The following is a 27,590-nucleotide window of genomic DNA, read 5'->3' as shown; positions in this document are numbered from 1 at the left end:
CAAATTATTCTAATCTGAGCAGCACAAGTTTCCTCATCCCATTGCTTCAACAAGAAAATTCTACCTTTACTAAGAGGGTGTTACAGAATCATAGACTTCCTGAGTTGGAAGGGAGCTACAAGGATCAGTGAGTCCAGCTCCTGGACCTGCACAGGACCATCCCCAAGAGTCACACCACATACCCGAGAGCATTGTCCCAGGGCTTCTTGAACTCTGTCAGGCTGGTGCTGTGACTGCTGCCCTGGGGAGCTGTTCCAGTGAGAGGTGAACCACCCTCCCAGTGAAGAACCTTGTCCTAATAGGGACTATAATGGTTAAGGGTTGGAAGGCACTTTATTTTTAGAAGAGCATTAGAAAACCGTCTTTCATATTGCATCAAAAGAAATTTTTCTTTATGCCACCTTGAAGAATTTTATTGTGTAAGGTTAAAGAGCAGAAATGATGAGGAAAAACTTAATATTCTAAGAAGTAAGTCCCTTGCAGGAACTCTATAGTTTTGCACCAGTTTTAAATCACAGCAGATTTTAGAATTATATTCAGAAAAGTGTGAAGCACACCAATAGCGATGTTTCCCAGTTACTTGAATAGAAGGAGAGGAGACCTTGAACTGAAACAGTGCACTCATGGAAGTCAGCAATTCTAGACTAATACTGTTGAAAATAAAAATGAGATACACAAGGTTTGTCTAGAATATATCATTTATTATTTGCAGTCTGTGTAAATTTTAATATGTGACTGAATTTTCTACACCATTTTCTCTGTTTAAGCACATCCTGGTCTTTTCCAACCACCCAGTCAATTGCACCTTTAATATGTACAGTCAGTATTTATGAATATTGCATATGCATCTATGAACTTAGAAAAATAACACGCAAGGAAAATTGTTACCATGAAACTGATAAAAAATAAAGATAGGTAAAACAGTCAATCCCCTTTTTAGTGTGTTATGGCTTTGCACCAAGTATCAGATGTCAAAACAAACAGCTTCAGATGCTTCTTGTTAAAGGCACTTACTGTTCTTCAAATACACTTTCACATTTAGTTCTATTGCGTTAGAAGTGTATCTCTGGGATCATACTTTTATAACACAGCAGAACAGTCCAAAAAGGCAGCATTAATAAAAAGGAAAGAGGGGGGCTTATATTAAAATATGAAAATGCCAAGAATTAACACAAACTTTAAGGATTTGGTCCTTATAAAACAGGCAACAGCATTCAGGCAATAGTGATTTCTTTTCATAGACACTGACAAAATAATATCCCCAAAAAATGAACTCTTCCAGTTCCAGTGTATAGATATGTCTGAGTTGAGTAGCGTACCCTCTAACACCACCCCCAGTAAAAATACAGCCTTTCAAGACTAATTACTGTTCCACTTTGGCTGCGAAGGAAGGAACCTCAGAAGAGTGTTAGACATGGACATGCTAGCAAGCCTACAACTCTGTGTCTCTGTATCTGGATGGCTGTCCATAATAGCCCTTCTTAGAGTGGTCTGCCAGCTGCCGGCGGTACTCCTCTTCCTCCTCCTCCGCATCGCTGCCGTAACCGACGCGGTTCTCCAGGTAAGGTCTAACAGGAGCCTTCTGGGGTTCTGGAGGCCTGGAGCTAACATAGCAGAACATGCAAAGAGAAAGAGATCATGTCTACTCCCATTATGAAAAACCAAAAAATACCATCTGCTTTATGGCCACATCCAGCTTAGAAAGGCAGATGGATCAAATGAAACCCCTTCTAGACAATAAAAAACTGCATGACTATGGTAAACCTATCTGGAGAGGCATCTTATTTCCATCAAGCTGGAGGATGATGCTCAATATGATGTACTCAACCTACCAGGAAAAATGCCAAATTTCAAATTTTAAACTGCACACACCAGAGACATCAATAGCCTCACAGTACTCTATTCCTGAGCAGAGAGGTTTCCAGCCTTGCTACAACCCCAACTGACATCTCCCTTAATTAGTTTTGCACAGAATTTTTTCTACGCCTCCTTCTTCTTTTGCATCCTCAGTCTTCTGTCTCAAAGTCCAGAGACTTCTTATGTGACATTTCCTAAATTGGTAGCCTTTTCACTCAAATTGGTAGTCTTTTCAATCATAGCTCTCACTAAGGCACTTAGCCCTAAAAGTGGGCAGAAAAAACCCACACATTTGCTTTTTATACACTATGGTGCTACACATTTGGCATGACATTAAGCAGACATAGAAAAATAGAATCTGTCAAGGCAGGGTATTTCCTCTGTTTCAAACCTATGATTTTTGCAACCTCTACTCTGGAAAAAAAAGATGGTATTCTCCTTACATCTTTCTCCCAGGGATTAAATACTCCCTTCTAGGCCAATCATTAACACTCCAGTAAAAAGCCAACAACACTGATTTCTACATGTAAGCAAATACTCTGCAAATGTGGTGAAAGATTAATTTTCATTATTTTTATAAAGCTTCCAATGCTTTATAAAAAATAATGCTTTTCTGAACCTGCCAAGAAATCCAGGAAATACCAGTTTTCCATCTTTGCATTTTAGATTATTTCCTGTGACATCAAAGCATTTGACTCACTAGAAAAAAAAAAAAGTTCCATTTCTACTGGCTATTGCTAAAATGCAAGAAAAAATTAAGAGTCCTGAAGAGCAGAAGACAAAATCCATCCTGCAGTGTGTTAGCTCTTGCATAGGTGTCAAGTCCTAGAAATGTGCAGTGTGTAGGGTAAGATAGTGCAGTGGTCGACCCATCCAGAACTTACTGAATTTTAATGAAAGACTACTACTTTCATGAGATTTGATGAGTCACCTGTATCAAGTTTCATCCTTAGCTTACTTAGCCATACTACATATCTGTAAAGAAGAAGCATTTAAGTAATTAAGTGTTATTAGAACAGCAAATATTTGTTAGGATAGACTAACAGTCATCAAGTACCTAGCACAGGCAGAAAGGACATCAGAGGACACAAATGCAGGCCAGCTTCTGTAACACTGATTGGGGGAAAAAACTGTCTCTGCAAATATTTCAGTGAAACAATGTAGTATTTCTTCCCAGATGACTCAAATACTATAAATTAACTTGCTATAAATGAACTAAAAGGAAAAAAAAAATCCTGAAATGAGTTCCCTGAAGAGTTTGCTAAAATTCTGCCCCACCTTTATGATCATCTTTGAGGCATCACAACAAAACAATATACCAAGGCAGGATGACTTGTATGAACAAAAACTGGCAAGATCAGTTTTCCTCCTGCCAGCAAAGTCCAGAATTGAGACAGAATGTTTGGAACTGGATACACCTTACCTCATTGGCTGGGGCCAGCTCTGTTCTGACTTCTGTGTTTTGACAGGGACAGCATAAATATCTGGATGCTTTTGGGCTATTTCAATCTTTAAAAGAAAGTAGAAGAAAATAATTGTTCTTTTTTGATCCTATATTTGCATCTAGGATCTAGCAGGACAATGCTACATCTGAAATAATTAAAGCACGAATTGGTAATATCCTACTGATATTCCTACAATTATATCATCTTTTGCTAGAGTACTAATTCAAAGCATTCTTGAGAACAATGGATTGTCAAAAGCAACAGGATTATAAGAAGTCAGGTTTTTATAGTTACAACAGGAAACCTTAAAATATGACCTCTTTTTATACACAAATACACACAATGAGTGAGAGTATGTCTCTGAGTGCGGTTTCCCAAACTTCTCCCTCCATAAGCAACAAAATGCAAAGGGCATGATTTTAGTTTCCAGGACTCTGGCTGTTCTATAGGTTACAAAGCACAGGAGGGGGAAAGGCATCTCTTCATACCCTGGCATTCTGGGCCTCTTGTAGCTCTTGCATTCTTTGCATCCTTGCCTTGTGATCCATCTCCTCAAATATTTTTACTTTCCTCAGTACTGATTTTGGAGTATTTTCTTGTTCGCTTCCTTCCTCTTCCAACTTTGCCTCCTCCTCCTCCTCCTCTGCAGGCAGGACTGCTGGCTGAGAGTTTCTCAGAATGGGACGCCCAAAGGCAGGTTTCATAGAAACAGGTGGTGGTGGTGGTTTAGCTGATACAGTTGAAGTCTCACTGCTGACAGCAACATTACTCAACTTGGAGTCATAGCTCTTGGGGAAGTCATATGGATCCTCTCTGTTTTGTAACTTCCCCTGCAAGTATAAAACCCACAAGGTTTACATCGGCGACTGTATAATTTTAGTTTCAAAAGAAGGCTTTAACCTGAAAGTAATCACTTTGCCTATGCATTTACCAGATCAATTTTCATATGATGTAACACTTCAAGGATGTTTGAACTGCTGCAACATTTTGGGCATATACTCATAGACATCAGGCCATAGAAGACCAGGACATTTAGACTGTTTAGATATTTGTTTGTCCTATTTGTTAAGGATTACCAGAACTACATGTGTTAGAGCACAGCACAGAGAAAACTGATGCCCCCAAATATTTTTTTACTACTGCTTAATGTGAGGTATCATGACCTAAAATTTAGAAGTGCACAGGACCCAATGTTTTATATTCAGCTTTTGTTTTCACTGTGCATGTCCTCCTCTGCCCTATTTTCATTGTCAAGGCACACTTGGGCTGTATTTCGAATATTTAGAGTATATGACTTATTTTTTTCCCTCTTGCATCATTCCTGAGCAAACAGTTGACAGAAACTTCTAGTGATGGTCAGGTGGTAGATTCTGATTTTGTGCTTCACAGTAATAGCCATGAGATATGTTTTTCCTGGTGATTAGTCTACTTTTAATCTTGCTGAGCAAAAAAAGTGCTTTCAGTTTGCTAGCAGATACAAAAAGGAGTTTACTTTCTTATTCCATATTAGAGATCACATGTATTCGAGAAGAACTGTTATCCAATAAGTCTTCTTTCTGCTTGATCCTGCAACACTTTCAGTCATTTCTTCTGTCCACACTTAAAGTGTTTTCTAGTCTCTGACCATTCCTATTGCTTTTTCCAATCTGCCACCCTGGAGAGTTCTCCAGAAAGAGGATGTTAGTATTCAGATTTGTTTCTACAAATTTACCTTAGGTGGTTCAGGCTTGAATGCTGGAGGTGGACTTGGTTCTCTGAGGATCTCCCTGCTACCAGCTTTTCTCAACTGAGCCCTTGGTTCTGGAGTAAACTTTTTTAAACTCTATGAAAGAAAGAGATAAAATCACTGCAATAGGCAGTAATTCAACCATTTTTCCTCTCTCTCAAGGTTACAATTTTGGGAGCATTAACCAGGAGTCAAAAGATTGCCAGCAATCTGACTACAATCACTACAAATGTAATTGAAAAGTTCAAGGTCATCTTGACATCATCAAGAAATCTTTAAATTTAGGAAGAAAAGCAGAGGTTTTCTTTTATTTTCCTCTTCATAGTGTAGATCTAAAATACTATCAGAAGCAAGGTAAAGCTGCTGTTTAAAAAAATCCTCTGAATTTTAAACCATCCATAAAGGGTTTTCAGAAAGCCCGAAGTTCAGTTTTACTGAAAAATCCAGTCATCTCACCTCCTCGTGATGCACAGGTTCAGAGGATCGGCTAAAAGATGAAATCCTCGGTTCCTCCAAAGGCTCATCAAGTTCATTGTCAGTGTATGCACCACCTTCTCCATCCGTATCCTCTAGGTCACTGATCAGCCGGCTGTCACAGCTCAAATAGTCAGCACCCATGGCAGTAAGGTAAGACATACGATCATCTGCATCATCTTCCATGCCATCCATCTAGGGAAAAGTCAGTAAGAAGTAAGGAACAAAGATTAAATAAAAGTCCAGTTAAGACTCAACGTTAGGCCAAACAGCTCAGGCTCAATATCAGTCAGCCCTTAGGAATGACTTCATGGAAATGAAAGAAACTAATGCGGAATCACAACGAAAAGTCCTGTTGAAGTTCATCCCTCATCATCATTCTCCCCTAGCCCAGCATTAGTGATGAAACCTCCAAAGTGTTACAGAAAGAATAATATTTTTTTTGTTAAAGACATAAATCAACTGACTATTTGTCTAGCCTACTGACCACTGGCAAATGAATTTCTGAACAATTTTTACTGGCAAGAGATACTTTGAAACATGTATATAGCTTCAGAGAGTATGGACTGACTGCTTACCTTTCCTTCTGATACCCACACTGCTTCTCCTTGCTGTTGCTGAATTGTATCCTTCAGGCTACCATACCAGCTATCATTGGCTGAATTCAAATTAATGGTTGCTGTAAAAATTGAAGGAAAAGGTGTATATAACACAGTAAACGCAATCCTTTATCCATTCTTGGCTGTTTAACACTTTTTGCTTTAGGTATGCGAGAATGTTAAACAGCCACTTCATTTAGATCATTGACAAAAGCATGGTGTTCTTGCTTTATTGTTGGTCCATTCCTAAGCTTATTAAATCGCTTATCTTTTAATGGCAGTACACCAGCACAATTTCTTTACCATTAGAATTTGGCAGAACAAGGAACTTTGAAAGAAGTCAATGAAGGCATTACTCATGACCACACCTTCACACTCTTTTAGTTCCAGCCTGCATGAGCTAATATGCAGAGTAATAAGTATTTGTCTCAGGATTTACGTAGTCCCATACGCTACTCTCTTAGTCAGCAGGTTAAACAAACATTCTTCCTTACCTGTAAAGAGGTGGGAGCAAGTTTTCTTCAGTTTGTTTGCTTGCTCATAAAGTTTTCTTGAGCTTTTGTTTGATGTAGGACATAGCCTTTGTCTCATGGTCTTCACACCCTGTTTACTGTCTGGGTTAAAGAAGACCACAATTGGAAACCACTGGGTGTAATTTAGCAGGTCCACTGCTTTAGGAGTGACATCCAACAGAGCGTGTTTATCCTGTTAACAAGAAAGGCCACTCAATGTGGTGCATGTGGGAACAAGTGGAGGTGACTGAACATGGGATCCTAAGAACACCAGGATAATATTTGCATCCAAATAAGAGCACAGCTTGTGGAATGTTTTCCCACAGTTATACTATATTTAGAATGTTAAGAGCAAGAACAGCACTGCATGACCGTAAGCCTCTGGCAAATTCAGAAAGCATATAGTAAAACAGATTCTCCTCTGTCCAAATTTAGAATGGACTTGAGAAGGAAAATTTAATTTCTAGTATCAGGTTCAAAGTTATAAAAATTACTAAAATTGCTGTTGAACAACTTCAAAACAGCTTTATCATTAAGCTTATCACAGAAACAGATGCAGTGAAAATTTGAGTACTCTGAAAGTTCCAGGAGCAAACAAATCAAACACCATGCCTTTAAGCATAAGCAGTTTTCAGAGGAATGCCCTACCTGCTCAATGATTTGCCTCACAGTGTTCAGGCGCACTACTCCAGTTGACTTCTCCGAACCTGCATCTCTGGGTTCTGTCTCTGCAAAGACAACATTTTAGCTCATCTAGAATGGCCAGGCAGCTGTGATTATTAAGTTATCCATTCTCTCAGTTAAGGATGAAAAAGACATTAAGAGGACAACTTACTTGCTGTCTGGTACAGGTGAGGCAAATCATTTGACAACTTCTCCATAGCGACATCTGCAATAGGGCCAAATATCACCACGGGTCTCTTAAAACCAGCTGAAAGAAAAATATTTGGAGAACAGAAAAATCTGGTAAGACTGGGTTTATATATAAAAGATAAGACCTTCAGTTAATATGCATAGTTGAAGTTATTAAAAATATATTTTAAAAAAACTATTTCTCAGAGGTTTGTGCAACAGCATAATAGAGAAAACTACTTTTACCAGCTGAGAAAGAGACTGTTTTCATTAACAGCTTTCTTATTCCTTCTAGAGGAATCATATTTAGAATATTTTACATCTGAAAATGTACAGATCTTCATTTATATTTCCATCCATCAAAACTCCATGAACCTTGACACAGTGGGCTTTGTGTGAATAAAGACACAAATGATAAACCTACTGCAATGCAGCTTGAAGAAGCAAAGAAATGTAAAACTATGTTACTGCTCATGTCGAAGCAAGTGAAAACACAGTCCTCAGAGTTAATGGGGGAATGCCATTACCCCAAGTCTTCATCCTGGCATCTGGGATCTCCTTTAAAATACTCTTTACTATTTTTTTTTGCTCCAGAATACTGTCATGTGCTACTGCCCAGAAAATCAGCTTGATCTGCTCACCACTAGTAATACAGCTAGTTTACAGTCATGGAGATAGACCACATGAGCCATGACTATATTTGGACTGTTGAAAATCCTTGAGTTCTATTTGCTCTAAGCCTACTGTTGAAGTGCTATTTATCATGATTAATGTTGGTCTCAGGTGTATGGATTGTACTTTCAGAGCTAGACAAGAAGAATTCGAGGAAACAAGGAAAGCCCTGCTGTTTCATCCCTTTTTCATTTTAAACCTTCAAACTGGCAGGTATATTTTGGAGGAAAGAGAACAACAGCCATTTAAAAGGGTAAAAAAGCTTTCTCATAGACTAATTAGTAGCATCCAGAAGTCTCCATTCTGAGAAAAATATCATCCCTTCCCGTTGTTCTAATTCCACATAGTTACAAGTTGTTAGAAATCACTTTCTTAGCTGACCAAACATTTGGATGCTAAAGCAGCCAGCACTAAATGGGCAGCCAGCTGAAAGCAGTCTCACCTACCTTCACGCAACTGAACGCGCTCGTAAGCTGGGAATTTTGTGCTCACAGATACAATAGCTGTCAGATCTTCACGACTCTTCCTCAGATTCTTCTTTGCTCCAGATCGCTGGCCACGTGTTCTCCAGAAATCTGCCCTATCACTTGAGCCATCTTTTTGGGCATTTTGAACACTGGCCATCTGTTCAGCTCTGACAGAGAAAGCAGGGAGTTCAGAACTAGTCAAGGAGGGCAAGGATGCCTTCAGTGATGAACAATGGATTTTGAATTTGCAACAGATAATTTGCCAGATAGATAGAAAGGAGTGGAGGTAAAAGCACACCAGCAGTTCAGGTGCCTTTGCCTTGGAGCAAACACACTGTCAGAACAAGGCTCTGACCTGCCACAGCTACAAGCTGCTGGGCAGGGATGAGTCCTGAGGTCTTAAACTGATCGCTTCCACGAGTGTAAATAAAAGGATGCAAATGCAAAGAGGTGGTGAGAGAGGGCGACTCAGAACTGAAGGCCTAAGAAATTACTGTCACTATTCTCTTCTCCATTGGGCCTCAAAAGTTATGTCACCAGAGCACAGAAACAAAGGCTGGTTTGGTCAGACCAATTAACAGAGAGGAGAAAATGTACTTACCAGGAGACAGACAAGGGAGTCACGCAAGAAGCGTACTTTGCAACTTGTGTGCATCATGTAATTGTGAGCTTTTTCTTCCATCATAAAATCACAACCACACTCAAAACTTAAAAGCTACAGTCTAAAAATTCACCTACAGTCTGGTTGTGGTTTTAGGGTTTTTTTTGTCTGATTAATTTTAATATTTTTATGCACTCTATACATTTGAACAGGTATTATTACCTCCCATGAATTTTGATTAGGAAAGCATATTTAAGCAAAAATGTTGCTGTGCTTCATTCAATATTTTACACAAAAATACAGACTACAGCTACAAAAAAAACCCCACAAAACCAAAACCAAGCAAAACAAAACAAAACAAAATCCCCTAAAAAAAACCTACCCGGCACAAAAAAATGTGCCTCAGAATAAATACTTAAAACACCCTCCAAAAGGATATACATAAGAAATTCAAGCACTGAATTCTTCTAAAGATTAATCATCAGAGTATTCTTGCACAAAAAGTCACAAGCGTCCTAAGGTGAAGGGTTTTTGTTTGTTTAGTTTTTTTGTTTCATTGGGGTCTTTTGTTTGTTTTGATTTGATTTGGTGAGGGTGAACATACAAAGAATAAGGTAGGGGGAAAAAAAACAAAAGCCTAACAAAAATAGGACCCACCACTCATTTTCTGGAAGAGGAACTGAAGCAGCTACTGCTCAAAGCTTGGTTGATTGCTGAGACAGAAGCTCTAGGTCTGTGCTCTAAATAATGACCTGGTATGTAGGTAACACCACCCTCTCTGTCTCCTTGCATAATGCCATGGTTCTAAAATATGCAGTTTTTATAGGCACAATTCATGTAAAAATGAAGACAAAACAATTCTTTCATTCTTGTAGAAGGGAATAGAAAGAAAGAAAGGTATGACATAGGAAGCAAAAAACACTTGGTGAAGGGAAAAAAATCTTACGTCTAACAATGGCTAGGAACATGTGGTGCCACCTTACCTGCTCTTATTTGGAATGAGGCCCTTTTCCAGTTCATTTCCAATTCTCACAGCCAGCCAGTTTCCCAGTTTGCCATCATACAGTGTATCAACAACTCTAAAGATCTCACCCCTGGTGAATGCTAAGCTCTGTGCTGACTCTTTGTCACACTCAAAGTGACTCCTGATGAAGAATGAATCTCCTCTGCCACAGGCCATGATGTCTCTGTAGACTAAAACAAGACCTCCATTTTAGCTTATATTTTTTCACACTTGAAAGAAAGATTAAGCTGTGATTCTAGTGAATACAGCTTTGAAATTCTGAGGATCTGCTCAGAAAGATGAAAAAACTCAGATCTACATTCCTCTACACACTCTTATCAGGAGTGCTCTATCCTTGTCTGTGCACAGCCCTTACAGCTCCAGGGCAAAAGGCAGCTATGGTACTACAGTCTTGCAGCAGGCTGTGTTTCCCAAAAGGAAAGCAAGAAGCTTTTCTTGCTCTTTAACTGCTCATGAATAAAATTGTCCATTTTCTGCTGATCAAATCCCTTCTGACTGCCAAAGCACCGCAGATCTTCTCCCAGCTACTATAGACAGAAAAACAGAGGAAAAAGCAGTACCTTACCACTTCTCAGGATTAAGAGTTGCTATTTGCTAATAATAAAAGACATGGAAAAGTACTCTGATAAAGATATCACACATGCAGCGTTGTATGTATGGAATGCAGCTATCTTCTCAACTAGTGAAAAAGGAGATAAACTAAATGCTATCAAATATAAACACAAGAGAGATTATTTGTGGTTTCACTGACAAAGCACAGCTTAAAATATTCATAGATATACGCACATTTTTTTCAAAGCACCTACCTTCATATTTGCTTTGAGCCAAAATTGTCACAGTTTCACCTTTGGGAATTTCTAAGAGATACAAAACAGCTTCTTCTCGAACAATGCCTCTGAAGTCTTGAGTGTTTACCTACATAACAAAAAAACCCACAACAATAAATCAACAATAAAAGGAATAACCACAGATTTTTCTTTCATCTGAAAAATCTTAATATTCTATTCCCTTATTATTTTTACATATAGCTATATATCTATATCAATCTATCTATATATATAGAAGTAAATTATTGTTTCTTGTTAATACTTAATTCCAGCTATTAACAGTAATCTTCCTGAAATAAAATGTTCTGGTTGTACATTGCTAGATTGTTTCCTCAACTTTAACAGCCTCTAGAAGGGGCAAGAGAAAAGAGATAGAGGGAAAATTACATAAACCTTCCATGTGAATTTTCACAAAAAAAGCAGAATGAAGTGATTAAGCAGCACAGATGATATAAATCAGAAACCTGAAAAATAAATCACCATAACCCAAATAAACTGGAGAATGGTGAAACAATTTTTGGCCCAAATTTTTCCCCTCCAAATCTAGGAAGAAACATTGTACAAAAAATTTATTGTGGCATCTTGCAGCATTTTTCTTGATTAATATTCAACTACTCCTTCCACAAAATTATAAACAAACTAAAGCTTGGTATACACTGCTCCTTCAAGAACTCATTTCTGTAAAATCCCTCCACCACATATATACCCTTGCAAAGCAATAATTTGATTCCTAAGATCATAATTTATTCCATATTTCCAGTAAGAAGAGCAAATGAGAGTATACAGAAGTTATTTGCATTTCAGGGACACATACTCATACCTTAAGAATCTGATCTCCTTCCTGCAGTCCCTCCTCATCAGCTGAGGTACCTTCTTGAATTCCAGCAATAAATATCCCTACATCATTTCCACCAGCCAGTCGTAGACCCACGCTGTCTCCCTTCTTGAATCTCACCATTTTTGTATTAGGACTACAGGATTTACAAACAGAAAAGGAAAGTAAGGGCAGATATTAAAGCAAATAACAATTTTAGCATGCCAAAAGAAAAAAATTACAACTCCTCAACTATATAATATTAATAATATTCTTATATCCTTTCTTTCTTTGTATAGGCTATATTTATTGAGGTAACCCTTCAGTGAAGGCAGGAAGCAGAGAATTTGCATTTTTCAGAGTGGAAAAATAATTAGGATTAGTGACTAAGTGGCATACACAGACCTGCTGAGCAGGAAAACAGGTCCCTGTTTCTGAAACCCCAAAGTAGCTCCCCATCTACCGTATCCTCTGTCATATGAACATCTGCAGTTTTTGTGAAAACAGACTGAGTTATGAGTAATCATACTCATTGTTTTTTTCTTCTATAATCTAAAGAACTGTCACATGAATTAAACTGATACCTATTTTCTTTACTGTGTAACATGTTTGTTACAAGTCTTCAAATTTTCTTGTAATGAGAAGTATTTTCAAGTATAATCTACTGATATGTTAACGATCAGTCCCTTCACATAGCAGTGGGAGAGACTACTGGACTAGGCTCAGATTTTTTGCTGTCAGAAAAGCTGCATGACTGAGTGACCTTCCAACTCAGAGGACACTACTTATCTGCCAGCCATTCTCAGTAATACCCTAAGCCTGTATTATAAATTCCCCTTCACCAAAATAATCACTTGATTAATTTGCACATCAATGACAACATATGCAGGGTCCAACCCAGAAAGGGTTTTATTTAAAACAATACACCAAGCTACAGAACATTTTCAAAACTTAAGGCTGCTCCTTTTAATTCCAACACTCCAATTCCTTCAATTTCTGTATTTGGAAACTCTCAAAAGAACACATGTAAACTGATTTCCTATTAATAAAAATAAAATCAAACAAAACAAAACTCTTGCATATATTTCCATGCAAGCCCAGAAATACAGGGTGCTCAATACCTTCCAGGTAGGCTCCAGGCAGATATTTCTAAAACTAAGTTGATCTCAAATATCATCAGTTAGAAGCCATGTCACCTCTTCTTGGCATTAAGCTATAAAGGGAGTATCACTCCAAATGGGAGAAAGAACACAAACCCATGCAGCCAAGAATCATGCACTGGTCACTGAAGACTACGAATGCAAAAGAACTCAGCAAGTACCACCTTACCCATATATTGCTTCATCTTCTGGGCTGGGTTTAAGAATTGTTCGTGTGACTGCTTTTGGCTGAGGCACTAAATGTAAAAAAAAAAAAAAAAACACAAAAAAAGTTACTGAGATATTGAAAAGGTTATAAATGGCAGGAATTTTAGCTATCAGATAGCTTACAAATCACACCCTCCATGCCAAAGATTAATACAGGTTTAAAAATCAAACATGTCTGACTAAAATTCATTTATTTATCTTTTTTTAAATTCTTTAAAAAGAAAAAAAAGTTCAAGGAAGGGATACACTACTCTTTAAGGCAAGTTAGATCAGACTTCATTTGTCTACTTAGAGCAACAGTCTAACAGCAGATGTTTTAAGAGAGTATTTGCTTTTTTCAGGTGGTAGGTCTAATAAGCAACTGAGGTAAAAAAAATTTCAGGTGTTTCTTCCCTGCACCACAAAGCAAAGTGGTGCAGGGAAGAAACTTCTTCTTCTGTGTGTAAGGGTGGGGCTGACGTGAAGAGCATAACAGTTTTGTCAACATGGTTGAGGGAATGGACATTCTGTGGCCAGGGGAAAAAAAAGCAACCAAAACCTTCAGGCTCTGACCTGCTGCGTCATCTTGGTACTTCAGTTCCTTGTTTGAGTCCACAGCTGTAAGAGCAGGAGCAGCAATGTCACCAGTTGATTTGAATGGAGTAGGCATTGCTCCCATTCTGGACATCCTACTGGAGGGATCCTCTTTTGCACTAAAAGAAAAAATAGTAAGAAGTGTCATGAAATCAGGTAAGAATGCATATATTTGAATAACTTCTTTGATAAGCATGAGAAAAATGAACTAGAGAACATTTCTTACTTTGGTTTCTCTTTCAGTTTTTCATTGGATGAATGTGAATCCAGATCAGAATGATGTGATCTGTCATCTTGAGGGGAGAATGATCTGTTTGACTCTATTTCAGAAATATCTGTAAAGATATTAAATGCAAATGAAGACACGCGGGATTTGTTTAAGTTATCTGTTCACCTGACCAGCATATGTATTTACGAAGCTTTCAGATAGAGGATACACTGAACATTTCAGCCCACTCTCATCTCAAGTTGGATTTGACAAAGATTCAAAAAGTGCCTTTTAGTGTTTCCAGCCCTCCACCCTCCCAAAATATTTCAGGAAAGTTTCACACAACTTTTAACAAACACACTCACATCAACAACTACTTTGAGCATACCACACATACCACCTGCATTAGCTAGTGCTAGCAGGCTTTGATTTGAAGTGTCATGGAGGTTTCCAAACCAAAGACCACCTTCACATCAACAGGCACCCCATCACTGCCCTTTAGCAGCAAAGGAAACAAGAGTGGCCCTTGGATTTGAAATGCACCTCAGACTTCACAGTTAAACCTACAGGAAGTTCCCCCCCATATTCTGACACCAGAAAAGCAAGTATCTTGTTCCACATAATATAACATCTTGCTCTCCCAAACATTCTGAGCTCTTCCCAAAGCAAGCTCAAGCTGAGAGATACAGCTCACATGCTTAAATAGAACAGGTGCTGGGAACAGAAATCAGTTATCCAGGGTCACTTAATTTCCTCTTGTCCTGACATTTCTTCCCTCCATTTGAATGCTGCCATGAATGTTAGTGTCTTCAGAAGGAGAGACCAGTCCAAAGCTCTTGTTTTAAAAAATTTTATTAATGCACCTGATTTGCTTGCTCCAAGAAGTAAGACTGATTTTGCCAGACCAACATTGGTCCTTCTATGTCTGCCCCTTCCTAAAATGTAACTATATGGTTACTATAAAATTATTTTCACCTAAAGGAAGGGTTGCTGAGTATTACTTAGGTTTGTTCGCTTTTCATTGTTTTTCTTAAAGAATCTAATACCACTCTACCACAGCAAAACGATATAAGCTCCTTTTTGTCCTTGCACAGAGTCCAGAAGTTTGGATCCACATTAAACCTCACCATCCATTTCTGAGTCACTGTCATTCAAGGAAGGAATGTTGAGCAGTGTCTGCTTTCGGTCCCTGAGAACAACCAGCTGGAGTTTCCCACGTGATTTCTCAATCAGTTTCCGGGCATCAGCTAAAGACATGTTCTCTGTCACTGTACCATTGATCTGGACACAAAAGACAACAATAACAAACAAGTCTGCATTGCGCTCAAGTTTAATAGTGAACTTGACTATAACACGACTTAGTTCAGAATAACCACTATAACCAGTGCCTGCCAAACTGCTAGCAGTAAAACCAGAACAGACCTTGAGAATGATATCTCCTTCATGAAGGTTGCCATCTTTGGTTGCTAGGCCAGTACGGGTCATTTCTTTTATGAAGATCTGACTTCCAAGACGGAGTCCATACTCTGGAACCAAGAAGATAATCCACTGTAGCTTAAAAGATGAGCAAGGATGCATTGTTTTAAAAACTACACAGTTTCATGCATCAAACACCATTGTACCATGAGAGAAAAAAAAAAAAAAGAAAAAAAAATAATAAGAAGAAAAGAAAAGTAGGCCTAGTAAACCCAATTCCCCCTAAGCCAAGTCTCTGATACCTGTGCTGTCATTACTATTGAACAAGCAATATCCCAGATCCAATTACAGTTGGACGACTGGTCTGCACCTTCAGCAGCAGAACAATGCCTTTGTTCTGGAGCTGCTTATTAATGTACTAGATTAGCTTCTCCGATTCGTATTTTGCATGGCATAGAGGGGGAAAAGGGTCTAAAAGCACTAACAGAAGTATTTCTTTTCATCAGTTGCTGCATCCTGACCCTGTCCTATCTGTACTCCAGGAAATGCTTTCGTTGTTTCAATCAAAGGAATTTTTTTTATTCCCTGCCCCCTTCTTTCCCCGTGATCTAAGTTACTTGGGTCAGTATATTTGCTACTTAAAAAGAAAGGCAACATCCCTAAAAAACACGCATCCTAGAACAACAGAATGTTGTCCTGCTTTAAAAGATCACCACATTTCAGCAAGTCTGTAAAGTATCCATATGAATGGCAGAGATTATTACGGTTTAGCTAAACATAAAAGTTAATAAATGCAGCTTATATTTCTCCTTAATTGCATACATATCTGCATTATCTTTACAAGTGGAAACATTACATGCAGAGGAAGAATAGGAAGGAGAAAAAAGGACTGCTGCTAGAGCCAATGAAAAAAAAGATATTAGCTCCTGCATACAAAATTTAATTAGCAAAAAATTGTCAAAATTACAACAGGGTGGATTAGGAAAAAACACAACAACCACATCCAACCCCTCCAGAAATAAACCACCACTCCCCCCCCAAAAAAAACCCCAAACAGAAAATTATGTACAACCTAATCTCATATATGCTTTCCAGCACAAGTCTTTATTTCACAGTGAAAAAAGGTCAGGCTTTTGGCTTTCATTTGCACACTTCAATACTCAGCAAAGAAAGGTTGAAATACTGCCATTTCAGTATTTCAGTTGCTGCTATTTCCGTATTCTTCAATTACCAGAACCAAACAAACCGTATTACTAAAGGCAGAGTCTACTCTTTACCCTTTCTAGCTAACCTTTTTGTAGATGTGCCAAGTGTAATCTGAATCATGATGTTTTCCCTCAGAACCAGGAGAAAAGGGCAGAGAAAATGGAAAACTATGGACACAATGGCTTGAAAAGACTGAAGTTATGTGGGTGAACAAATCTTTGTTCAAAAGTGAAGTTCAAGGTTCTGCACAAAAAGCATCCCAAATCAGCCAGAAAGAATGAAAGACTTAAACCATCAGTTTAAAAAGTCAACGCTTAACCTGCAAAGTAGAAAGTAATTCAGTTCTTCTCTTTTTCCCACCAAAACCCATGCTGTACTGGAAGTTGACTCCTCTCCTCCCCTGTTATACCCACCTTCATTATGTCTGCCTTTTGTTAAGAGAACACTGATTGGTGCATTCTGATCCTGCGGTCCTAGGTACTCATGTTGGCGGTGTATTTCAGGCGAAGGACTGCGGGAATGAAGCCTGTCCCGACTACGACTCCTCATTTCCCGCCCATATCTAGGATCAGATAAAGATCCATGACTGTAACTGGGTGGGCTGTAGTCTCCTCTGTAGTCCCGCTCATAGCCAGCATCCCTGTCGATGCTCCTTCCCCTGCTCCGATCCCTTCTATAGTCTCGATCCAAGCTGCTGTCCACGCTCCTACCACGACTTCGATCACGGCTGTAGCTGTATTCCCTGCCACGGTCTCTGCTTCGCCCTCGGTCGTGCTCATCTCTATAGCTCTGATCCAGGTTGTTTCCCCAGCTTTGGCTGCGCCCTCCATTTCCACTGTGCCAGCTTCTCTCACTGTAGCCACTTCGAGCACTTTTGCCATCAAATTCTGCATGGTCATCCATTACATCCAAAGCTCTGTCCTCATAGTCAAGGGAGGGGCTTCTCTGCAGCGCAGCAGCCTGCACTTTCCTTGGTCTTTTCACTACCTGTTCAGTACAACAGAAAACAAACAAACAAACAAATTCCTATCAAAGATCAGAATGTGAAACTGAACAGATGATTCGAATATACGCTGGGGACAAAAAGAAGGAAGAACAACATTCTATTTATTATTGGACAAGATCTGTGTATGCAGAACATAATTTGCCTCACGTAACTTCTATTTTGTACCACTCATTATAAAACATTATACCACATTATAAAATAAACATTTTATTCTCAGTTTTTCAACAAGGTAACTTTGTCATACTGTTGATTAATTTCTGTTTGTTTCACCTGCAGAAACTATGTCTTTGTTTTATTTGTTTTGTACTTCGCATATGGAAAAGGACTGCTTTGCTTTGTGCCTTTAAATACTCTTTATAGAAGAAAACCAAAATCCTGACTGGTTACATACCACTGTACACTGAATATATTTGGAATTTACTTACAATGGTGGCCACCTTTCCACTTTTCCTAAGCTGCTGAACTGCAAAAGAATGTAGAACATTTTCCATCGGGGTCCCATTAACTATGACCACTCGGTCGTTTTCTCTGGAAGTGGGAAGGGAGATAAAAAAGGAAAGAGAAGATTTAAGAGGAGTCTTCATGAAAACAGCAGAGCAAAATTTCTTCTTCTGTTCCTTTTTTTTTTTAAACAGAGGAAACCTATGGATTGAATTCAGTTTAACATGGAGTTTTGCTTTAAAACTGTGTTTTCTATATTAATTCTACAATATCTGAATACCAGAAGCAGCTTTCAGTACATCTAAAAACTAGACGTTGAGCAGCACTGTCTTTGTGTATATACTGTGTTCTGCTTAAGTACTTTGCCATAATGTTTTTTAAAGAACATTTGTGATGAGTTTTGAAACTTTTTTATTTTGATCTTTCAGGACTCCTAGTTTTTTACACCTAGAAGTGCTAGACTTCTTTCGCATAAGAATTTCAACTGCTGCAGCCATACCAGTATTTAGGCAAATATTGACAAGTACAACCGCACTAAAGTCTGGTGTTCGGGCCACATTTACTCTGTAGAAAGGTGATAGGGAGAAAAAAACCCAACAACCCAACAAAACAATCATACAGAAGAAGTCCTCCTTGCCCTAAACATAGGCCAACTGAGATTACTAACTTTTCTGTTCAGACCTCCTGCATATCAAACAGACCACTAACACCTAACTCACCTAACCCCCTATTAAATAGCCCCGTAACACTGATTAATTTAACCCCATAAGTTTCATAAAGGCACTTCAATGCCAAAAGTGAAGAAGATTAAAAAAAAAAAATTACAACTCCTCATACTCCTTATATTAGTTTTTTCTGGTGACTACCCAGTTACAATCAGAGTATTAGCTCAACAAATTACTGGTTATTTTGCCATTTTCTGCTAGATAAAAGAAATCTTTGGTACCAACTATTTTATCATCATTATAATCAAATCACATCACAATCTTCTGTTCAAATAAGAAAATTATATCCTCTAAGCCTCCATTTGTAAGGCACTCTAACTCCTATATGATTTTTGTGCCTCTTTTCATACCCTTCCAATTCCTTTTAGTAGACGAGTATGCCAGAACAGCATGCTATATTTCAGCATCAATTTCATCCAGGTTTATACAGGAATTAAAATAGCTCTCTAGACAGTCCATATATCCAAAGCTAGTATTGAACCTAATGTTGCAATATTATGCCAAGAGGTCCATCTACATGTGCTCATTTTACCCTGCAGAAGATGACAGGATGGTTTTACCCATCCACTCTGAAGGTTAGACTTATATTCCTTGATTTGGAGGAAAAGCTTTATCTTCATTTTTTTTCAGAATGTGTTTTGTCTGAAAGTGCCCAAATATCTTGTTATTCCGTTGCCATCATCAATTTACCTATGATCTTTCATAATTTCTGGTCATGATTTCATTCCCAAATCACAGGTGATTACGGAACAGGATAGATGACAGTGGTGGTGTGCAGGGGTCACTGCTATAAAATGTAGGATTTGTGCACTTCTCTTAAAAATTATTTGTTACGTGCTTTACAATTACCCTTTTATTTAGTTACTCAACGACAACTACCATGTCAGCCATTTCATTTTCTGATCAAAAATAAATGCATGGCAAAAGGGACAGAATCTAATCTCTTGATTTATTATTGCTGCACAATTATTTGGTATTCTTCCAAATCGTCTAGTCCTCATCAGGTATTTCAGATCAAAGGATGAAAAACTGATCTAGGACAGAAACTCTCAGCCTACAGATTGTTTGTACATGACAGATACTGCCTCACCAAGGATGAAGTTATCAGAAAGACAACAGAAACTCTTTATTTCCATAATTTTTTCTTTCAGATATAATGAAACATTTAGCAAACCTTATTTGGGCTGACTTAAAGTCATTCTTGGAAACTAATGATTGATCGTGAAACGTGTTTACTGGAGGAGTAACAAGGAGGATGTTTTAATATACTAAGTTTTTCTACTGTTTCTTTAAATGAAATGCAATCTTGAAAGAAACATACTCAACTGTTAGATACTTCTCAACACCACCACTGAAATGCAATGTCTTTACCAACAGCAACACCTCTATGTAGGATTTACTTGTTATGTTGTTTTGGGGTTTTTTTTTTAGGGACACCTAAATATTCAAGAGGGCACCAAGTCTTGAGGTGATTAAATCACCAGAATTTCAACCACATCTCTCTAAAGGTTTTATGTATTCTACAGCCATACCCCTCAAAATGCCAGACAAAGAAAAATGTGCTTACTGAAGTAATCCATCTGCTGGACCACCTGGGAGAACATCCGAAATTACTATTGATGTTTCACCATTTTCAAAATGAGGGTTATCTCTGCCGCCAGAAACTGCAATCCCAAATCCTCGTTTTGAATCCTTTACAATAAAACCAAATACAACAAAACTTGAATACATTGACAGGAATTTTGACAGGGAGAAATAAGAGGAACATGAATGTTCTTATGATGGCGCTCTTAAGTGGATATTAAAATATGATAGCTGTATGCATAGTGCTGCAGAAGTACACAGTACTTCTAGATTTAAGAAAGATTAGATTTACACATCCATGTATCAAGATGACAAGTTCCTGTCCTCCAAAACCTCTATAGCCTTATGATTGCTAGTAATTAAGTAAAGAAAATAAAATTTGCCTGCATTTTGCTTCACCATCCTGTGGGTTATTTATACCAAATTCATTGTTAGGTAGATCTATTTAGTTAGTGATGCCTGGGAAAGTAGAACAGTTTGCCCAGGATCTCATCTTCATTATGATTACTAAGTAGTTCCTCAATCAAAATAACAAGATCATGGTTGATTACAAAAAGTAATTAGTGAACTTGTGCATTGTCTATATAATCATCCTCTGTCACAATCATCTATTTTAAATATGTAAATTATGTCACACCTGTCATCATAGAAATAAAAGATCCATAGCAGTCTTAAGATAACATTCATAAAACCAAAGAAGTGCTTCACAGAATGCCAAGGAAACATGTCAATAGCACCAAACCTGAGAACTGTTAGCATAACTGAACTGCTGACAGCAAGGGGAGCACAAAAACACACAAGTTTAATTTTATTTGCTATTTAACATACACATCATATCACTAAAAATTACAAATTATGTTACATTTGAACAAAATGTTTTAACATAGTGGCAAATCAAAGTCACGCTTTCCCCCCAACATCCAATCAGCATGTGTAGTTCATCATATGTCACCTCATGTTCCACTAATGTTGATAGTAACTGATTATTTCTTTGAAGAGGAAAAAAGCAATGTGGTTTTCTTTAAAAACAGCACTTTACTTGCTACAGCTTAGTTTTATAGGAAGCAGTTTGATGTTTTACACCAAAACAACAGATTCAAGGTAATGGTAAAATTAATGGTAGTGGCTGATACAGCAAGTTCCGTAGCCCTTCACCATCTAAGTAGCCTAAGACTGCCTCTGTGGTAAAGAAGTAATGCTAACTTACACAATATCAGAGATCTGAAATGCTAGAAATTACAGGAACTAAGATCTTCTTCTGTAATGTTTTTCCTGTCTACCTCTGAAACCTAAAAACCAACCTCTTTTGGGTCATCAAGGTCAGCTCATTGCAGAAGATGTGAAAAAATTGAGCAGCTCAGTGCAGGCTGCTCACTGAACACAGATCATCAGAACAGCTGGGAAGACTACCACCACTGTAGCCAAAGTGCATATCTGCTACTGTGGTGTAGCAGCCCAGCTATTAAAGGGCACAGGCACAAGTGCTCTATTTTCTTTAATTCAAAAGGACTCCACTTTATGAGACACTTCCTCTTTTCTCAAAAAAAAAAAAAACAACTTTTAAAGTGACACTTAGAGTCCACCTTTTAATAAGTTTTAATGACAGTGCTTTTCTACTGAATTCTACACTAGTATATATTAAAGTATCTTACAAAATTAAATCAGTGGAATCCTGTTCAGTGATTATTACAAAGCCTGGACATCAACCACAACCTGCTTGATAGAACCATCTGCTTTATTTTTAAGGCTCTCCAATAATGAATTTAGCTATGTGGCTGACATGTGGTATATCACACTGACATTAAAAGACCAAACAGCAGCAAATACGGCACTTAAATTGTTAATTGAATTTACTCCTAACATTAAAGAGTTGCACTACTGTATGAGTAGCAACTAAGCTTTAAAATAAAAACTATATCTGATCTGAAAAATTAATTAATCCTATACTAGATTCAGACATGCTAATGACATCTATTGCAAAACATACTCAGAGTAAACCAGTGCTTGAATATTTGAAAACTAAAAATATAACAGGCACTCACTCACCTTTTGTAAGGTCACTGTGTACTGTTCCCATATCAGCTCTTCCATGCCTGGGGCCTGTTGCACACAGAAACCAATTAGAAAAACACATAGCACATAACTATTTAAATTAAAATGTGAAATACCCAACTAAAACACAAGTTTAAAAATAATTTGCATATTCTAATATTTTGGGAGAATTAGTATGAAATTAACATATTTTAAATGATGACAATTTTTTTTAAAAGGAAAAAAAATATTAATAGCTCCAGAGTGGTAGAATCCCTTCATGTTTCACTGATTTAACAGCTCATTCTGATTTTCTGGAAAAATCCTTATTCAGCAAAAGCATTTAATTCAGATCAACTAGCAGTCTACAGCCCTGACTCAAATAACACATAAAATACTTATGGAAGACCTTTCTGTCGCAGTATGCAGTAAGATTAGCAGTTGAAACTGAGGTTTTCAAAATGAACTAGACTTCAGATCTCTTGCGTCTTGTTCATGTAGATTTAACAAAATGTTTTTTCCACTATGAATTACACAGATAAATATTTAGGTTCCCATCAAGAAATTAAATTTTACAGGAAAACACAATATATTACTATATAGTACAGGTATAGCCATTTCTGTGACACTGCTCAGAGACCTTTTTTTACCACATTTCCAGTTAAAACTGATCGCTTTTATCTTACATGATATAACCTGAAATCTTTCCAACACCACAGCTTAAAATATAATACAGAATAATCACCCAGCTGTGATGCATCATATAGTACACAGCCAGCCCCTTCAGTGTCTGCCCTGTAAAACTAGGAGAGAAATGAGCCACTGCACTGCAGAAAAATGACACTGAAAACATTTCAAAATGGAAAGCATCCGTTGCAGAAGAAAAATCCAGGCCTTGCATAAGGATGTGCATGCACATAGTCAAGCCACAGGTTTTATTTGTTTTTACTGAAAGTGGTCTTATTTTATCTCAGAAGATTGAATCTCAGACAAAAGCTCAGTTCAGACTTAAATGGTCTTTTTAAAGGCATCACAGGAGTAATGACAGCTAAACTCCAAAACATTAGACAGAGAAGTGACACCAGAAGGGTATGCCTGTACTTTAAGGCATCCCTTGCATTTTCAGAGTAAGACTTCTGCCAATGCACCACTGTTCCATAGCAACCTATGGACGTTATTTCTCATATGCAAAAAACGCCTTTTTGCATAGTTCCAGTTGATTTGTGCATCACAAAGAGAAACTAGATTTACATTTGCCATTGCACATTCACTGTATTGAAAAACAAAAGTAAGTCCTGTTCAGAGATCCTGAAGGAATATGCAAAACATTCAGCATTCTTACCAGGAATTTTACAACACTGAACAGTGTTTAATTTCCACTGTTCTGCCAGAAAATGAACAATGCTTTCCAGTTTCCAGAATCTCTGGTGTCTAATTAAAAAGAAATTAGAAATAGATGTAGGAGATGATGGCTTATATTAAAAGTAATACACAGAATTGTTTCTAAATTTTGACTTGTCTAGGTCAGACAAGAATGCATTCATATTAGTATTAAAACACATATGTGTTGGGGTCAGTGTTGAATGTGCTGAATCACATAGTAATATTATTTTATCTGGCATTGCCATTTAACCAGCTAAAATGTCAAAGCTTTCAGCTATCTGAAACTGAACCCAGTCGATATATTCCCTTACACAGAGAATCTCTGCCACAAGTGAAAAATTCCTCCTTAACTAAGCTCTTCTTTCAAACTGCTGTGATGCTGCCGTAAATGGAAGTAACTAGGCTTGCTTATCTGGCATGTAGGGAACAGTTTACCTACTACTGACCCTTCCTGCAGTCCTGCTTTTCTAAGTATTTTTAAGCTCTGCAAAAAATAAGTCTGTGCTGAAGAGGGGCCTCAGAGTCATTTAAATTCCATCTGACTTCACTGAATAAACTTTTAGAAATGAAAGTCAGTACTAAATGACGGGTAAAATCTGAAGGACAAGCAGATAGGTTCAAACTTTGTAGAAGCACAGAAGATGGAAAATCTTTTCCATCCTTCTCTTGGTAAAAAAGCCTCAACAACTAACACATGTAACACAAACATCACTTAAATTCAGTTTGCACTGAATGCCGCTCCTACCAACACTACCTCCCCGCCAAGAATACTGAGGCTAGCTCTGAGCAGATGCAAGAGTAAGGCAGGCAGAACGCGCTCAAGGGGAGCTTACTACCCATGGGGACAGAGACAGGCCTGAGAAATAACTGCTTATTCAGTACAACACTGCAGGAAAAGGACGGAGGAAAGTACTGTAAAGGGATCAGGGACAGATGTAAGGATATGAAATAGGAAACTTACGAGAATTTCCTTCCAGAAAACTAGGCCTTCCATGAGCAGTGGCATAAGTATAACCTTGTGCACAAGTGGAGAGATGTACTGGATTGTAAACCAAAGCATCATAAGCCTACAGAGTTAAGTTTACTTTACTCTGACAAGTAAGTTTTATGGTATCTGGTCAAAAAAAAAAAAAAAAAAAAAAAAAAAAAGTAGTAAGAATGAAAGAGAAACTACTGCCTACAGACACTAAAATTAAGGTCTTGCAAGAAGCCAAGCCCATAGTATCATCTCATTTGTGCCTAGAAAAAGATCCTCATAGTATCAGTGACTGTTTCAGGTACATTCTATGTATATCTTTGGGGTTTATTTGTACCTTGAAACTGTTACTGAAAATTCAACAAGAGAATTAAGCAATTCACTTTTAAACTCGCAAGTATCTGTAATCGATTTTTTGAAATTGCTCCTTGGGAAACTGTCTCCCATTTGCTGTACTCTGCATCAGAAAAGGAAAGCACACTATGTACTCGCAAAGCTGATTTTGTACAATGTAATTACCAAGACAACAGGACTAGCTCTGCCCTACTGATAAAGCCATGCAGGCTCTGCAACACAGTTCAAAGAACTGAATGGTCACCTTGGAAGCCCGTAAGGCAAAAACAATCTCTAAACAATAATCTCTTTAACATTATAAAATGTACTGCTACTTGCCATTGTCACAATGCTAACCCATACCATCAGAGTAATGAAGAAGAGAAAACTGAGAGGGAGGAAGAGACTACAAATGTTACAAATCATCAGCTGGGGACTTGATCAAAACTAATATCTAAGTCTCCACCCGAACTGCGAAATTCCTGTACTCCACATTTAGTGATGTGACTTTCCTCTGAATGCATCAAGTGATGAGTTATGAAAATCCTTCATCACCTTGCCAATTTCTTCATACTTCATCTGTAAGGAAACACAAAGGGATCCTGAGCAGCTTGTGCATTCCTTACAGGATCGCAGTTTCACTGCAAGATTGCACACCAAAACACTGGAGAGAGAAAGGCAGGCAAAATGGTTAAGAACCCCACCTCCAGTTACTAACAGTAACTGTTTTACCACCCAGGCTTCACACAGACAACAGGCTACCTGCAGTAAATGCAAATTATTGTAATTAGCTAGTCTAAATTCATTAGGGACTATAGTCAGTCCATTTCTAATTAGAACACTGTAGTCAGGATTTGTTTAAATCTGTCTAATGCTCATATACTAAAATGACAGGTGCTTTCTAAATACCCAAAATAGACTGTTTAGCAGAATCTTTGGCAGGAAACTAGTCAAAGTGCTAAAATCGCCAGTGTGCAACAAACAGGCAGCTGTTGCAGCTCTAACCCTGTCATCAAGAGATTTACACAATTACTTGCTACTGAGAGATCACCAAAGACAACTTCATTCATGCTGAAGGAAGAAGAAAACCAGAAGACCTGCCACAACAATCATCTGGCTATAAAAGCGAGTTGAAGAGGGGAGGGATATATATGAAGGGAGGAGGGGAAGAAAAGACGTGGAGCAAGATGCAACAAAAAGCAACTCACGTGCCCTTTCAAAATCCCCAACTTTTTGACTGCATGTGACCACATTCTCTGCAGAGCTTGAGCTGTCTTCATTGTTGCAGGATATAATCTGTGAGGGAGCGCCGTACATCCCGTCTTTTCATCTGTTTCCACCACTCAACACTGTTATGTAATTCTAATACAATAGTGGCCTACATACTCTAACAAATCCTGCCGTCAGTTTCACACAGAAACACATCAAAACCGCAGCAAGGAAATGTACTGTGAGTTTAACTAACTCCCAGAAAAATGCAGTGCTGTAATCTTATGTTTGTTTGTTTTTAAAAGAAGTGTTGAAAACAGATCATTATGCAGCACCTTACTCTTCTTCGAAGAACAAAGGGGTTCACCCCACCAGGAACCTAATTTCTAATTTAAACTTACAAGAGAAGAGGCTTAAGAAGCACAGCACACACGATCTGGAAATTCATATATTGACTATAATATTTTACAGAACTGTGTGGGCTTGGCTCCAGCAAGAAAAAGGAGAAATAAATACAAAATTGTACTCACTGCAAATAACTGTATTTGCCATCAAACATTTAGTAAAGTATCATTTGTAAGAATGATAAGCTAATTGTACAGCCAAACAGATAGGTTACTTTATTGGAAAATAGGTCAAGCTATCACTCCCATTTATGCTGCATGAATGCTGTGAAATTTAAGCCTCAAGTGAACTTTTCCCCTAGACTTTACGTAAGTTTCACAGTCAGTGAACAGACAGGAAGACATACCAAGGTTTGTACACAATGCTAACCAAAACCTCTATACATAGATTTCACTTTTCACTAGTAGAGCAATTTTAACTGTTAAAGAGTATTAATTTAGACAGCAGTGCAAAATGCGAGGGGCTGTGTTGTTAATTTTTCAGTGGAGTTTTTTTGAGTATTTTTGGTTTGGTTTTTTTTTTTTTTTTTGAGGAGGATGCGATTAGGGAGAATAGTGGGTAGGAGGGCCACAGCAGGACAAAGCATGTGTTCCAGTTTTTCCATTCAAAATGAAGAGTGAATTCACCATTCTGTATTTAGACTGTGAGCCCACCTCTGCACTAGCCAGCCAAACTAGGATGAACAGAGGCTAGCACCTTCATGACTGAGCTGCCAAGAGTGAACACCAAGGGGATGCAGGAGAAGCACAATGACAACGGCCCCCAACTCAGGCTACCCACTTGGACATGAGGAAGACTTTTATTAGGGTTTGGTGAAAATAGTTTAGAATCACCAGCAACATTTCTAAAGAGCACAT

At 38.0% G+C, this 27,590-nt stretch overlaps 1 protein-coding gene across 6 annotated transcripts in view; it reads right to left on the bottom strand.

Annotated features, from left to right (window-relative positions):
• Positions 1-680: 680 nt before the first annotated feature.
• Positions 681-27,590, bottom strand: part of TJP2 (tight junction protein 2) — a 50,769-nt gene continuing 23,859 nt past the window's right edge. For 2 of the 6 annotated variants that reach the window (XM_066568685.1, XM_066568683.1), the window contains exons 2-23: positions 22,443-22,496; positions 20,380-20,504; positions 18,072-18,174; positions 17,054-17,627; positions 15,441-15,544; positions 15,146-15,299; positions 14,037-14,145; positions 13,790-13,929; positions 13,200-13,266; positions 11,877-12,027; positions 11,036-11,144; positions 10,189-10,399; positions 8,584-8,771; positions 7,449-7,544; positions 7,262-7,341; positions 6,596-6,806; positions 6,081-6,181; positions 5,485-5,697; positions 5,014-5,124; positions 3,791-4,132; positions 3,281-3,366; positions 681-1,604 (exon numbers count right to left, since the gene is read on the bottom strand). In XM_066568685.1, the coding sequence (XP_066424782.1) occupies positions 1,433-1,604; positions 3,281-3,366; positions 3,791-4,132; positions 5,014-5,124; positions 5,485-5,697; positions 6,081-6,181; positions 6,596-6,806; positions 7,262-7,341; positions 7,449-7,544; positions 8,584-8,771; positions 10,189-10,399; positions 11,036-11,144; positions 11,877-12,027; positions 13,200-13,266; positions 13,790-13,929; positions 14,037-14,145; positions 15,146-15,299; positions 15,441-15,544; positions 17,054-17,627; positions 18,072-18,174; positions 20,380-20,504; positions 22,443-22,487 (3,492 nt within the window). In that variant the 5' untranslated portion in view covers positions 22,488-22,496 and the 3' untranslated portion in view covers positions 681-1,432. Of the gene's footprint in view, positions 1,605-3,280; positions 3,367-3,790; positions 4,133-5,013; positions 5,125-5,484; positions 5,698-6,080; positions 6,182-6,595; positions 6,807-7,261; positions 7,342-7,448; positions 7,545-8,583; positions 8,772-10,188; positions 10,400-11,035; positions 11,145-11,876; positions 12,028-13,199; positions 13,267-13,789; positions 13,930-14,036; positions 14,146-15,145; positions 15,300-15,440; positions 15,545-17,053; positions 17,628-18,071; positions 18,175-20,379; positions 20,505-22,442; positions 22,497-24,771; positions 24,850-25,674; positions 25,784-26,327; positions 26,433-27,590 lie in introns of those variants that run through there. The other 4 variants (XM_066568680.1, XM_066568684.1, XM_066568681.1 and 1 more) reach the window with 4 other exon arrangements.

Source organism: Molothrus aeneus, chromosome Z (assembly GCF_037042795.1).
Source record: "Molothrus aeneus isolate 106 chromosome Z, BPBGC_Maene_1.0, whole genome shotgun sequence".
Lineage (NCBI taxonomy): Eukaryota > Metazoa > Chordata > Aves > Passeriformes > Icteridae > Molothrus > Molothrus aeneus.
Note: the sequence above shows the minus strand (reverse complement) of the source record. Positions and strands in the feature narration are given on the sequence as shown.